Consider the following 15019-nt stretch of genomic DNA (forward strand, 5'->3'; position numbering starts at 1 on the left):
GGAGGCCCTTGGGAGATACGGAGACTCAGTCTACCTTTGGGCTTCTTGAGCCAACCAGAGCTTTACTTGCCACTGGCCGTGTGAGACCTGAGTAGGCGTGGTCTTTCAGAGCCTGTTTGCTTGTTTCAGGTTTTATACTGCATTCCTTTTCTCATTGCTGTGATAAAAGTACCTAACAGAAACAGGCTCAGAGAGAAAAGCGGGTATTTGGGTTCACATTTGAGGGTATTTTACTGGGATCAGAAGCTGGAGGCAGCTGGATAAATTGTATCCACAGTCAGGAAGCAGAGTAATTGATGCCGGTGCACTGCCCACATTGTCATTATTATTCAATCCAGGATGCCAATGCTGCCCATATTCAGAGTGCTCTTCCCTCTTCATCTAAACCACTCTGAAAACTCTTTCACAGATGCACCCAATGGTGTGTTTTCCTGGTGATCTCAACCCCAGTCAAGGGGATGAAGATGGATTACCATGGATGACGTAGGAGGACAGTTATTTATTCAACAACAATTTAGTGAACTCCTACTGTGTGCCAGGAAGTGCTTTAGATGTTTGGGAAACTCTAGCCAACTAGGGAGACTTCCTGTCTACTGCAGCTGCTGCTCCTGCAGTGGAGAAGGTTGCAGATGGGATCGCAGTCATAACTCACCTGGCACACAGTAGGCCTTGTGTAGAGACTTATGCCCCTGGCACATTGGGGGCAGTGGTCTGGTGAGAGGGGCGGTGCTTTGAGTCCTGGGGAGTGGGGTCCAGCTCAACGAGTGCTGTGATAGAGCCGAGTGTACGGAGGATGATTCTGGGCATTGCGTGTGGATTAATTGGGTCCAGAGGAAGCAGACACCTACGTACTCATCCTTAAGATGTGGCCAGTCCCTCCCAACACCTTCAGCAGCCTGGTATTTTTTTTTTCTCTTTCTTTCCATAGGCAGCATTTCAAAACTCCCAGAGTTGCTGTGCACACCCACCTGTAACTTGTTCATGCTCCCAACATACAATACCACCATTGTGTGGCTCTGCGGTTGTTCCCAGGCCCAACCCCAGCATTCTCTGTACAAGGTCCCAGGCCAGCCTGGCCTCACAGACTGGAAGAACAGGGAGGGGGTGGGGTGTGAGGTTCACCCCAGCACAGCCCTGCTAAGGTGGCACGTGTTACATTGGCATATTTAATTTGGTTTTCCTAATACTGTTGTGAAATTATGTTTGCTTTAATAAACCTTGGCGACATGGGAAAGTGTCAGTGTCCCTGTGCAGGTAGGTCTGTTAGTACCCAGTGACAAGTGTCCAGCCCCTTTCCCAGGGTCTGGCGGCACTGTGGTGGCTATTGTTCAACCAGCCTTTCTCACAGCCTCATGGCTTTTCCCACACTGCCATGACACGTGACCCTCTGCAGCTCGTGGATTCAATTTGAGCCCCTCACAAACAGTGCAGTGCCCTTGGTACCACCGCCACTCCTGGAAAATGGTGCCCACTCTCTTCCAAACTGGGGAAACCTTTGACTTTTGTACAAGTAGTTTTTCAAATCTGTGCAACCAAATACCAGACAAAAAGCAACTTGAAAGGAGGGTTTCTTTTGACGTGCATTTTCTTGAGAAGTCGTGCTGGTCAGGGTGTGGGCAACCAGTCACATCATTGACCCCACAGCAGGGAGCCAGAGGAGATGGCCCCTGTGCTCAGTTTGCTTCCTCTGTTTCCCCTTTTCATTCAGTCCAAAGCTCCAGTCCATAGAAGGGAGGGAACCAGTGTGTGGCCCCATATACCTACTGCCTTCTTCTGAGTCCAGAGATCCTTGCCCATGCTCCATGATGGCTCCATTCCATGTGTACCCCAGGAGCAGAGGCTGGCAGTGGGGTGCACCTGTGCTCAAGTGGAGGGGGGATGGCGGCTACAGAGAAGCCAGTGACAGTCTCAGTGTTTCTGCGGCCCAGACGTTTGGTGGGGTCCCCTTGCTAAAGGAGCCCAGCCTTCCTCACTTGAAATCAGCACAAACGGTCACAGGGTCTCCCGATCTATGTGTTTCCCTTGAGGACACGTCATGTCAAAACACTGAACAATTCTTGCTCTTTTTTGAGATAGGCTACTATGGTAGCCCAGGCTAGCCTCCAATGGTCTTCCTACTTCTGCCTCCCCACTGCTGGGGTGCTTCTACCCACCAGGCTGCTATTCATGGTGTTCAAAGACTGTCAGTCTTTTAAGCGGGCCTGAGGAGCATCCTTGAGTACGTCACAGCGGCCTTGTATTCAGAGTGAAGCCCCTGGGTGGCCAAGAAAAGGGAAGTTGTAGCAATTAAAAGCAGGCCGTGTTACAGTCCTCAATGCAATCTGTTTGGAAAGATTGCCAGTTAAATAGCTAGAAATGTGAGGCTCTGAAAAGAGTGGCCTCTTTCTGTCACCAGGAATGATATTTTCTCTAAAACTCAGTGTTTAACTTGAATATTAATAACAGCTTTGTATTTAATATGTTGTGCCAGAAACCAACACTGTGTTAGCTGGTTACATATGGGATCTCATCTTGTGCCTAAGGCACCTGTGTGTCAGCTGTACCGTGAGGGACACTGAGGTCCACAGGGGACAAGATCCATCAAGTGATGCACAACTGGGAAGGCTAAACATAGCTCAGCCTGATCCACATGTACACCTGAGGCTGCAAACATCACCTTCATGGGACTACAGTGGTGAATCGCATGCCTAAGATGGGAGTGGACTGAGGGTCAGTGCCGTTCAGGTGGGCACTGGGGTGCTCTGGACAGAAGTGGGCTCTAACAGACAGTAGGGGAGCAGAGCTTGTGTTCTGACTCAGCCCCACTGAGCTGTGCAGCCCCACTCAGAAGATTTTCCTTCTCTGTGCTGGGCCCCTCTCTCTCTGTCTTTGTCTCTCTCTGTCTGTCTCTGTCTGTCTCTGTGTGTCTCTCTCTTTGTCTCTGTCTCTCTGTCTCTGTCTCTGTCTCTGTCTCTCTCTCTCTGGTGGTGCAGAACATGTCATCCTTATCCTGGGTACTAAATGTACCTTTCTATTTCCTTCAAGCTGGCATCCATTGAGGAAGCGCTAACTTTGCTATAATAAAAAACAAACAAAAAAACCAGCAAGAATACCCCATCTGCTAGTACAGTATCACTTTTGTAGCAGTGGGTAATCAGAGTGAAGACATCTGACTGCACAGTGCTCAGGCAAAGGAAAGATGTTATCTTGATGGCATGACCAAAGTCTTGGCTCAAAGACAGACAGTAGCATCCTTTACAATGAACACGGGAAGCAGCTGCTGATGCCAAATGACTGCTTTGCTCTGACCACCAGTCTCTCTGTTAGTATTTCCTTCCAAGACACCTCTCACCCTAGTTTCCTAGAAATGACTCTCTTGGTACCCTCCTTCTGCCTGAAGTCCCAGCCTGTATTTCTGGCCTGCTTTCTATCCCTTTGTTTTAGTTCTGCCAGTGTGGTTTTTCCTGTGGTGTTATTTCTCATTACAGAACAGCCTCACTAACTGAGGTCCAGACTTGGAGACATTATTATCCCCCTTGATCAGCACAGTGCCAGCATCATCTGGTAATCAGATCCTTTACTTCCACCAATTGTCAAAAGTCTCCCCTTTGGATTTCAACTCCAGTGACAGAGACTGTTGTAGAATGAGAGGCAAGCAAACTTGGCACTCTGGAATCCTGCCAGGGTCTGCAGAAAGCCCCATTTGCTGCCTGGGCCTTCACCCTCTCCTTCCCCCTATTTTCTTTGACAGCAGCTCCTCTAGGAACATCAACTTATAAAGCACAGAGGTTGTAGATACAGGGGAAAATCAAGGTTAGGGACACCTGCTTGGGTACCAGTATGAAACAGTCCTGAGACCTTTTTACCTTGAACTGGTTTGAAGATTTGAAATCCAACTGGGGATTTTGTTCTTTCTTTCCCACAAAACCGTGTTGTTGAAAATTCATTGGTCCCCTCGTGGGGCAAAACGAGGACAAGTCCCCATAATTTGGGTGAATGAAAGCCTTGGAGATATGCTTTTGGCTACCCAAAGTCTCTGGCTTTCACCCTAGCTTGAAAACTTGTTGCAGAGCTGCTAGACCTACGGAGTAGGTCTCCAGTGAATAGTCTCTACTGCCATGACAAAACACCATGACCAAAAGCAATTTGGGGAGGAAAAGATTTACTGTTCACTGTTGAAGGAAGTTAGGGCAGGAATTCAAACAAGACAGAAATCTGGAGGCAGGTACTGATGCAGAGTCTATAGAGGGGTGCTGCTTACTGGCTTGCTCCCCATGGCTTGCTCAACCTGCTTTCTTATAGAATCCAGGACCACCACCCCAGGATGTCCCCATCTGACGTGGACTGGGCCCTCCCACTTCAATCACTAACTAAGAAAGGCTTGCCTGTCTCCAGCCAGATCCTATAGATGCATTTTCTCAATTGAGGTTCCCTTTTCTCAGATGACTCCAGCTGTGTCAAGTTGACATAGAAAGTAGCCAGCCAGCACAGTGTCCCTCGGAAAGCCTGTGTTAACCTGTGTGATTGACCAAAACATCACAGGAAGGATAAGGCTTTGAGTTTATGGCTACGCTTACCATGGCCTTTGGCAGCTGACTTTAAAAATAAACCTGAGTGGTTCTGTGTGGTTCATTATCTTCCAAAGTCAAGAGCTGGAAATGGGAGAGGAAGGGAAATTCCAAATTATCAGGAATCCATGTTAGATGGTCATGATTATGCATGAGTGAGATAATTAATTTCCCTGCTCTATTGGTCAGGGTTCTCCAGAGAAACGTAACTGATAGAATGAATCTATCAGTCTAATCATACATACATACATACATACAAACACACGCACACATATGTACATATGGGATTTACAACGGCTGTCTCCCTGTGGAAAGTGGAAGAACTCAGTAGTCATTCAATCCACAAGGCTGGATGTATCAGCCAGTCTTCAGTATACCCTGGGACTCTAATGCCAGTGAAGGGATGAACTTACCAGTGAGAGTGAGGGCAAGCAGGCAAAGAGTGGGCCCTTCCTTCTTCCATGTCCTTTTTATAGACTGCCACCAGGTGATATGACCCAGATCGAAGATGGATCTTCTCACTTCAGAAGATCTGGTATAGAGTGGACTTCCCAGTTCCAGAGATTCAATCAAGAAAAATCCCTTACAGGTGTACCCTGTCACTTAGGTTTTAGTTAATTCTAGATATAGTCTAGGTGACAAGAATAACCATTATTCCCACTCTATCTCTCTCTCTCTCTTTTTTAAAGATATGTTTATTTAGTATGTATGAATACACTGTAGCTGTCTTCAGAAACACCAGAAGAGGGCATTGGATCTCATTACAGATGGTTGTGAGCCACCATGTGGTTGCTGGGAATTGAACTCAGAACCTCTGGAAGAGCAGTTAGTGCTCTTAACTGCTGAGCCATCTCTCCAGACCTCGCTTTCTCTTTTTTAAAAAGACACTTTAAAAAAAAATGTTCCTGTGTGTTTTGTTGCATGTATATGTGGGCACCGTTTGCGTGCAGTGTCTACAGAGGCCAGAGGCGGGGGGGTTGGAGTCCCTAGAACTGGAGTTAAGCAGTAGATGGTTATAAGTCAGTATGTGGATGCTGGGAATTGAATGCCCCCCAACTCTATCCTAAGAGCAGCTAGTGTTCTTAATGTCTGAGTGCTCTAGCCCCTACCCCCACCTTTTCTCTGCTTTGAAATCCTGGTTTGAAGACTCACCAAGAGCCCATATCCTTAGTTTTCATGGGTAATCAATCGCACTGTTTCTCATTCCACTCAGCTTGACCCAGCAGGCACATAATGGCCTCCTGCCATGTACCAGAAGCTGGGCCAGATCTGGTGGTTGCTCACATCTGGTAGTGGGAACTCAAGGGTTGGATCGGGAAATGAAGAGTGATTTCATGGAAGGGCAGGCCCTGGAGTTGTGCCAGGGAGCCCCCAAGCGGGGCAAGCAGCAGCAGTAAAGAGACAGGAGAGCTGATGAGTTTTCCTGGGGTGGGCAGCAGTGATTACTGCTGAGTGCTTGTGTGGTGCGGGTGTGTCGTTGCACTTGCTCTTTGGAGAACAGACTTGCAGACTTTTCAGAAGAATCAGATTCAAATATTTGAGGTCTTATGAACCAAAGATTTCTGTCACAACTGCTCGGCGTTGCTTTAGTGGCATGAAAGCAGCCAGAGACCACAAAAGGATGTGGCTGTGCCCCACGAACTTTCCTAACAGAAACAGGTGCCCACCTGGCATTAGTACAGGCCACAACTTGCCAGTACCACCTTATAACGTATTTGATATTGTCCCCATGTTATAGATGATGAGACTGAGTGTGGTGGGCTGAATGAGAATGGCTCATGCTTGAACACTTGGCCCTTAGTTAGGAAAACTAGTTTTGGGAAGGATTAAGAGATGTGGCCTTGAGGCTAGAGAGATGGCTCAGCAGTGAAGATCCCTGACTGCTCTTCCAGAGGTCCAGAGTTCAGTTCCTAGCAACCACATGGTGGCTCACAACCACCTGTAATGGGATCAGATGCCCTTTTCTGGTGTGTCAGAAGACAGTGACATATATATATATCGAGAGAGAGAGAGAGAGAGAGAGAGAGAGAGAGAGAGAGGTGGCCTTGTTGGAGGTTTTAGAAGACCATGCAGAGCCTAGTCTCTCTCTGCCTCCAACCTGTGGATCAGACATAAGCTCTCAGTTACATGTCCTGTGTCTGAGCTGCCTTCCCACTGCCATGTTCCTCACCATTATGGTCATGGACTCACCCTCTGAAACTGTAATCAAACCTCCAATTAAACACTTGCTTCTATTAAGTTGCCTTGATTATGGTGTCTCTTCACAGCTATAGAAAAAGAACTAAGACACCAAGGAATGGAAGATTATCACAAATTAACTTGCCCAAAGCCAGAGGCAACTTGGTCAGATTCCAAGGGTCCATGTTGCGTCTTTCCACATACACTGCCTCCTACCATTTGTGGGTTGAAGTCATTCTGGGAAGAGTATATGCATGTATGTATTCATATATGTGTGCATGAGTGTGTATACACTCCTGGAAAGAAGGTGGCTTCATCCTGGCTTCCAGATGGAATGTGTAAACAGCACCTACTTTAAAGTACCAAGTTCTGCTTCTCTCTCAGCTGAGTCCTTGGGCACATGGCTTTACATTTCTCTGTGTTACCATGGTCTCTCCCACATGGCTGGTGAAATGCATCTGGGTTTTGAAAGATTCCTATGGGCACTGCCCTCCTTGGCTGGCAAGTGTGCAGGTCAGCTTTCCATCACTATGACAAAATACATGACAAAAAAAAAAATCAGAAGGTAGAAGGTAGAAGAAGGATTTACCTTGGATCCAGTTCAAGATTTCAATTCTGGTAAATAAACAGAAGGACGCATAGAAAGGTTGGGCAACTTACTCAGTGGATGATTTACCCAGTGGCATTCAGAGTACAAGGTGGAGCTAGCCTCGGGTCTTGATCTTTCTTTAAATTTGAATTATTTTAGCATAACCAACTAGAGAAATGAGGCTATAGGATGTCCTAGGGGGATGAATAAACTAACATATAGACTTTACTCGGAGAAGCAATGTTGAATGTGTCAGGGAACCTAGCAAATTCAGCTTGGGCTCCCCTCCTTGGCTCTGCCACTTACTGTGCCAGTGAACAAAGTATGTTATCCTTCTACACTTCCGTTTTCTCCGCTGACAAGTGACTCTTGCAATGACAAGGATTGGATGAGTTCATATATTTAGCATGGTTAGGGGAGGCTTGAAGTGCAGCAGGGCACTGCATTGAGCTGGTTGATACTGGTTAAACTCCAGTTTTGGGTTAGGAACCTGCCTCCGGCTGGGCATTATGGTGCATTCACTCCTTTAATCCCAGCACTTGAGAGACAGAAGCAAGTGGATCTCTGTGAGTTCAAGGCAAGCTTGGTCTGCATAGTGAGTTCCATGACACCCAAGGCTATTTGTAGAAACCCTGTCTCAAAGATAGAAGAAGGAGAAGGAGAAGGAAGAAGAAGAAGAAGAAGAAGAAGAAGAAGAAGAAGAAGAAGAAGAAGAAGAAGAAGAAGAAGAAGAAGAAGAAGAAGAAGAAGAAGAAGATGCCTTTAAATGCATTGGCTGATTCATTATCATCATAGCCCAGAAACACACATGCCGGTTTCAACTCACAGATAAGAAACGTTCTCAGATGGGTTCATGGTTCTAGGCTATCATCCAGCTATCCATTTATCCACCCTGAGAGGCTGTGGTATACTGTGTGTGCTGAGGTACGACCCTGAGGCTCATCACTGAGTTAGACACACCCAGGTCTCTTCCTTGGCTCTGCCCAGATTCCTGAAGTTGCCTGTGTGCTTTCTTTGTAGATCTACACGGATTGGGCCAATCATTACCTTGGTAAATCCAGCCACAAACGCCTCATTCTTTTACTGTTCTCTCGCCTCATCAAGGACCTCAGAACTGGGACCTGAGTTCGGGTCTGCCTCCGTTCTTTTTACTGTTCTTCTTTCATCTCTCCCTCTGAATAATTTCATTTATTAAGTGCTTAAATTTCAGTTTGCCCATCTTAACTGCCACTATGGTATTTCGATCCCTTAGCTTCCTCTGGATTTATTGAATTATACAAACTTAAGATGAGCTGGGGATAGAGCTGAACTGGCTGAGGGCTTGCCCAGCATGTATGACATCCTGGTTTTGCTCCCAGAACCATATAACACCCTGAATGGTGATGCATACTTGCCATCTCACCACTGAGCTAGTGGAGGCAGGAGGATCAGAAGTCCAAGGTCATCCTTGGCTACGTAGACAGTTCAAGTCCAGCCTTAGCTATGTAAAACCTAACTCAAAACTAAACAAAAACCAAGAAGGTAAAAGTGTATGTTCTCTTTTTTTTTTTTAACCAGTTCTCTGGTCTTGGGTAAATCCAGTCTCCAGTCTAGGGAAGAGTGAAACATGGATGTAAGATCTGATACCCAGGCTGTTAAAGAAAAAGTTCCCATGAGCCTCTAGGCTGCATATGGTTCTTCCTAATGGGAGTTGGAGGGTTTAGTGATTGGTAGAGGAAGAAGTGGTTCCTCTCACCTCTGAACCAGAGTGTGCAGTCTTGTCTTTTCTGGGGATGAGGATCTCACTGTCCCCAGGGTTAAGCAGCTGGAGATACTGCCTATCTACAAAAGTTGCACCCCAATTTCCCCCAGCGCCCCCAACAGAGAAAGACTCCTTCAGGCAAAGGATGGAGGTCAGAGGGCACAGCCAGTTGAAGTTCTGCTCTGTGCTCTTTGTGAAGTCTTAGGCAGGCCCACTGATGGAGGGAAAAGCCATTAGAAGGTCTGGGTGCAAACTTATTGCTTCTGACCAGTCGAGGGGGTGTTGTCCTTTCTTTTGAGTAGTCATTCATGCCACTGAGAAAGGTGTGGCCATCCCCCACCCACATTCCCATACAAGCTCAGAAACAAACATAGCCCTCCCTGTAAATCAACAGGGAAATGTTCGGGGGGAGGGTGGCTCTTTCCTGGGTTTGGGTGAGTTTTCTTTGCTTCCCCACATAGAAGAAAATAATCTTTTGCTCTAACGAGTCTGTGACTTAGAAGAACAGGTGTGCTCAGCTCCCCAAGGAATCTGCTTTCCCACAGGTCACTCAGCTTCTGCCACACTGATATATTTAAAGATGTAGAGCGCTCCCTGGATATAGCAGCCACCCTCCTCTTCAGAACAGCCCGTGACTACTCACAGACCCACAAGACTCGTGCTACTGCTCACCAGACATTTGTCCGTAGGAGTGGGTGGAGAGGATCTTTGGACCCTCTCCTGAGATTTCAGCTGTTCCCACTCCTATACCTTGCATAGGCCAGTTGTATATAATTCTGCCACGATTTTCCTCTGGCCCCCTGGACCAAGGGAGGTGCTAAAGTATATAGTCTCTGGAAAGTTAATTGGAGGAGAGAGGCCATCTTTGCAGCAAGTGGTCATCGTGCTGGGACGAGCCTTTTCAGAGTCGTGACAGTTTTAAGGTCACCAGTTCGCTCTAAGTAAGAAATACATTCATTGGCTCCCCAGGTTGGACCTTGGTACAATCATCCATTTGTAGCTGGTCCTTTATAAGGTTTGACATTTGTCTCTCTAGGGAAAGAGGTCCCACAGCATGTATTGGAATTGACTAGGTTTTATTTGTAGAATCTCTCTCTCACTCTTTTTTTTAAAGATTTATTTATTTATTTATTTATTTATTTATTCATTTATTTATTTATTCATTTATATGAGCGCTCTATTTGTACGCGTGCCTGCATGACAGAAGAGGGCATCAGACCCCATTTTGAATGGTTGTAAGCCACCATGTGGTTGCTGGAAATTGAACTCAGAACCTCTGGAAGAGCAGCTATTATTCTTAACCACTGAGCCATCTCACCAGCCCCCTATTTGTAGAATCTTGACAGTAGAAATGGTGGCTGGCTTTTAATTAACCCAGTTAAATCTTCAGTGATGGTGAGGCCATAGTTAGCTCTACTTCCACGTGTGTGATTGCAGGACTCTGTGTTTCCCTCTTGGCTGCTTTACAAGGGAGCCAGGCTCCCGAGAACTCTGCTCACTCAATAGCCCTCTTTGCCTTAAATGGCCCATCCAAGATGCCTATCGGGTGGTAAACTCCCCATACATTTTCTCCATAAAGTGAAAAAGTGTGACGGGCTGTGAGAGGCCTCACTTGTGTTCAGAGCTGCAGCGTCTCAAAGCCGTCTGGACAAACTATTAGTTCCTTGTCCCCTGGCCTATTCAGGTCTATGCATGTTTTGACGCTCTTCTTAGCTTTTCTCTAGCTCCTGACACAGCTTTCTCAATAGACAGGACCGTTACAGCTAGTTGAATGCCTAGCCAACACAATGCACTGCATATTAATGGCTCTGGCAGCTCCCTTGCCAGGGCCGGCAGGAAAGAGACTGTGGCACCCAAGCATAGATCTCAGCGGTTGCCTCTGACCCTTCGGTGGGCTCTGCCCAGATTCCTGAAGTTGTCTGTGTGCTTTCTTTGTAGATCTACACGGATTGGGCCAATCATTACCTCGCTAAATCCGGCCACAAACGCCTCATCAAGGACCTCCAGCAAGATGTGACCGATGGCGTGCTCCTGGCCCAGATCATCCAGGTTGTAGGTGAGTTCGTCGTTCCCTTGGAGGGCTAGTGGGTTACAGCAGAAGCAGCCCAGAAAGGTCCTGTGGGCTAGGAAATGCGAACCCTGATGTCTCTGCCCAACATGTTGCCCATTCTCTTGATTTTCTTTTGATCCTGATTGTATGGAGCTCAGCTTTACAGCTGTTTCTGTTAAAACTCAGCAGGGCTGTGGGTGTAGCTCCATTGGTAGAATGCTCAATTAGAATGCAAGCCCCAGGCTCCATCCCCAGCACCGTATAAACCCAGTATGGTGATCTACAACATGGAGGCATGATCAGATATTCAAGGCCATTCTTGGCTACATAGTAAATTTAAGGCCAGCCTGTGCTCCCGAAAGAAATCATGGCAGAGTTACTTTGACCATCTCAGGGGAAAGAGTACCCAGGGTCAGAGACGGAAATGGAGGCTTTGAAAGGGACACTCTACCTGTGTCTGTGACCTCCTGTTTGACTCTTTCCTTAACTCACATAGTTCTTTTTGGAAAACTCTAGGCATGCTTCAAAAAGGAAAAGAAAACACAGGACTGTTTAATCCTGCCGACTCTAATTGGGGCTGAGGAAATCAAAGGCTCTAGAGATGGTTGGTGGTCTCTGGTTTTAATACCAGGGCAAAAGAGCTTGAGCCATTGGAATGCTCGTGCCTTAGACCTGAGCTGGGAGAAGCAGGCACATCAGTGGGTGGATGGCGGCCACAGCACTGTCTCCGGCCTGCAGCCCCGTCTGAGAGTCGGAGCTGTGGAGATCGGATGGTGTACATTATCCAGTTGATGGTCGCCATTGTCAACTATAGCAGCTCACTAGTGCTAGAGAAGAAGGTACAGGGAAAGGACTGGGCCCCAGCTCCTCTGCTTATTGTGCAAAAGCTGCTCTCCTTTCAGCTGGAAGAAGTAAGTGGATTTCAGAGATTAAGCTGTGCTAATGTTCTGCAGGGAGATCCACAGAAGCACAAGCAATGAGCCTAGGCTGAAAGTGGGGACTGCTGCTGACAGAGAAAGAAAGTCCCCCCTCTACCTCGACAATAATTTCTGAAATTGACTTCTTCTTTCCCCTTCCCTCCCTGGACTGCTTTGCTGCTGCCATGAAGGCAGCCATTTAAAACGTGCCTTTGTTGTCTCACAGCTCCCATACATCACCTAGGTCAGGTTATGATCATGTTCGGGGCTGCATCCTCATGCAGGGACTCACTGGAAAAGGACTGGCTTTCATGCTTGCTTGAGTTACTGGTAGAACTCATTTCCCCATCACTGGGGGAATCTGGATACTGAGTCTTGCCAGCTACCAACTGGAGATCACCCTCGCCTCCTAGAAGCTGCTCTTAGGGCTTCTTGTCATATAGGAATCATGATCCTTCAGTGCCAGCTCTGGAGCAATCGTCCCAATGGGATGATGGGCTGACTCTCTTATGTAATGTCAGAGTTGCAGGTCCTGCCCACACTCGGGGAGAGGATTGTACTAGGCATGGGCACCACCGCCTGCCTTGTGGGAGGACACCTAAATGCTGTTGCGCTACTTTTCTTCCAATCCCGCCTCTTCCTTCTGTTCTCCATCACTGCACACACCATATTCTTTGAGAAGCTTTCCTTATTTAGATTCCTCTGCCCCTAGGAAGTGGGTAGTAGATTTCCCATTTTGCCAACTGGGAAAGGGAGACTCGGAGAGGCCGAGGAGCCTATGTGAGGCTTCTTACTTGGTGCAGCCAGTGCCTTCACGTTAGCGTTCTCTGACAATGTTTTGAGCACCTTCGCACCTCAGTGGCTCACTGGGGACGGAGAGAGGGCTGGGCTGGGCTCATAGCCTTGAGGGCTGTGCTTCCATCTTGCCTGTACTTTGTTGAAGTTCTGACCTGTATTTGATCTAGGCTTTGTGATCCTGTCAGCAGACTTGTGGCTAACCCCGAGCCTCCTTTAAGGGTGGTGCTGTGTGAACCCTCCCCAGTGTCAGCTATCCGTAAGAGAGAAAATGGAGAAAGGATAATACTGAGGAGTCTTTCTCTGCCTTGCTCCATGCCTCACAGGCTCCTACCTCACTCTGCTTCTGTTACCTGTTTCCCACTCCCTTCTCCCCTGTGTGTGTGTGTGTATATATATATATATGCATATATATATATATATATGCTTGCTAGCATTGGGTGTGTACGAGAATGCATGGGGTGAGTGTATGTGTGTATGCACGTATACAGTTGTGAAGGCCGTAGGGTACCTTCCTTAATCACTCTCTATCTTTGTTTACTCTATTTGAAGATTTATTTTATTAGTTTTACTTATGTGAGTGTGTGTCTGCATTTGTATATATACACATGTGAGTGCAGTGCTCACTGAGGTCAGAAGAGGGCACTGGAGTTGAAAGCCATTGTAAGCCAGCTGAAATAGGTGCTGGGAACCAAACTCAGGTCTTCTGCAAGAGCAGCAAATATTCTTAACCACAGAACCATCTCTCTTGCCTCATCCATCTCTCTTTTCTTGAGCCAGGGTCATCTCATTGATCCCTGGGCCAGTGAGCTTCAGGGATCCACCTGTCTCTGCTCTCCCGTGCTGGGGTCATAGGCATGCAGTGCTGTGCCTTGCTCTTAACGTGGGTTCTGCAGATCTGAGCACAGGTTCTTATGTTGGCACAGCAAGTACTTTACTGACTGAGCCATCTTCCCAGCTGTTTCTCTGACTTGAAAGTGGGTCAGCTACCCTTGTTTTCCTTATGGGTGCTTCATGAAAGGAAAGTTGGAGATCAAATAAGAAATATGTGAGTTTGATGCGCTCCAGGATAGCACTCGGTAGCAGCTGTCTAGAACAGTAGGCAAAGGAAGATGATGTCGAGTGTCAGAGCTGATTCATCATGCCTACCGCAGACTCTGAAGAGCCTCGTGGTAGGATGTGCACTGTCAGTTTGCTGAGCACGGCTATGGAAATGGGGGATCAGCTTTATCATTGCTTGGGAACGTAGGATGCTTTCTTCAGTCAATTCAGATGAACGGCTCGTTTGGAATTAAACTACTGCTCTGTGTTTCTGTGTTCTGAGTGCTGCAGGCTCAGGTCAGTAACAGCAGAGTTTCTCAAATGCTGGAGTTTACATGTGTTTTGGATTTCAGATTTGGGGGCTTTGATATATTTCCATATGTATGTGATATGTTGGGAATGTTTTAAGTCTAAGCAAGCAATCTTAAGTTTCATAGGCACTTTGTATACATAGCTTGAAGATAGCTTTATTCAATGTTTTTAGATAATTTTGGATGTGAAACAAAAGTTTAATCATGTGGAACTTTCTACGTGCCACATCCCGTTGATGTTCAGAAAGTTCCAGATTTCGGAGCAGTTTGGATTTCAGATTCTCAGATGAAGGATGTTCATGATGTAACTATAGACTTTGGGGCACCTCAGGCTCCAGAAAAGGGTAGCTCTGGCCGGGGCTCCTCAGAGAAGGTCAGGTGCTAGCACACTGGTGTTTCCGTGACAGCTCCATGCCTGGGCACACTTCTGAGCTTTGTGCATGCATAGAGATCTGGAAGAAGGAAACTGGAGGGAAGCGCATTTCCCCAGTGCTGCTATGATAAAACACTTGAGGTTATCTTGGCTTACAGTTGCAGAAGGACACAGTCCATTGTGTCGGGGAAGGTGTGGTGGGAGGAGCAGGAGGCTGGCCACTCACACCGTATCCATACTTGGAGAGAGAGGGAGAACAAAACGCAGTCTTGGACATAAAGCTTAAGTCTCTCCCCCAGCTACCCACATCTTCTAACAAGGCTCCTCCTCCTAAGGGTTCTACAACCTTGCTCAACAAATTACCAGCTGGCAACCAAGGGTTCAAACACACGAGACTGTTGGGGAACTTTCTTTGTTTCATTCTGTATGTTGAGAAAGGGTCTTCCTATGTAGCATTGACTGGTTTGGGACTCACTA

General features: G+C 47.1%; 1 protein-coding gene across 11 annotated transcripts in view; it reads left to right on the forward strand.

Moving 5' to 3' along the window:
* Positions 1-15019, forward strand: part of Nav2 (neuron navigator 2) — a 654216-nt gene that overhangs the window by 392646 nt on the left and 246551 nt on the right. For all 11 annotated transcript variants that reach the window (XM_031386765.1, XM_031386769.1, XM_031386759.1 and 8 more), the window contains one exon: positions 10994-11111. In XM_031386765.1, the coding sequence (XP_031242625.1) occupies positions 10994-11111 (118 nt within the window). The remainder of the gene's footprint in view (positions 1-10993; positions 11112-15019) is intronic.

The sequence above is a fragment of the Mastomys coucha genome, unplaced genomic scaffold, assembly GCF_008632895.1.
Source record: "Mastomys coucha isolate ucsf_1 unplaced genomic scaffold, UCSF_Mcou_1 pScaffold21, whole genome shotgun sequence".
In the NCBI taxonomy this organism is placed as follows: Eukaryota; Metazoa; Chordata; class Mammalia; order Rodentia; family Muridae; genus Mastomys; species Mastomys coucha.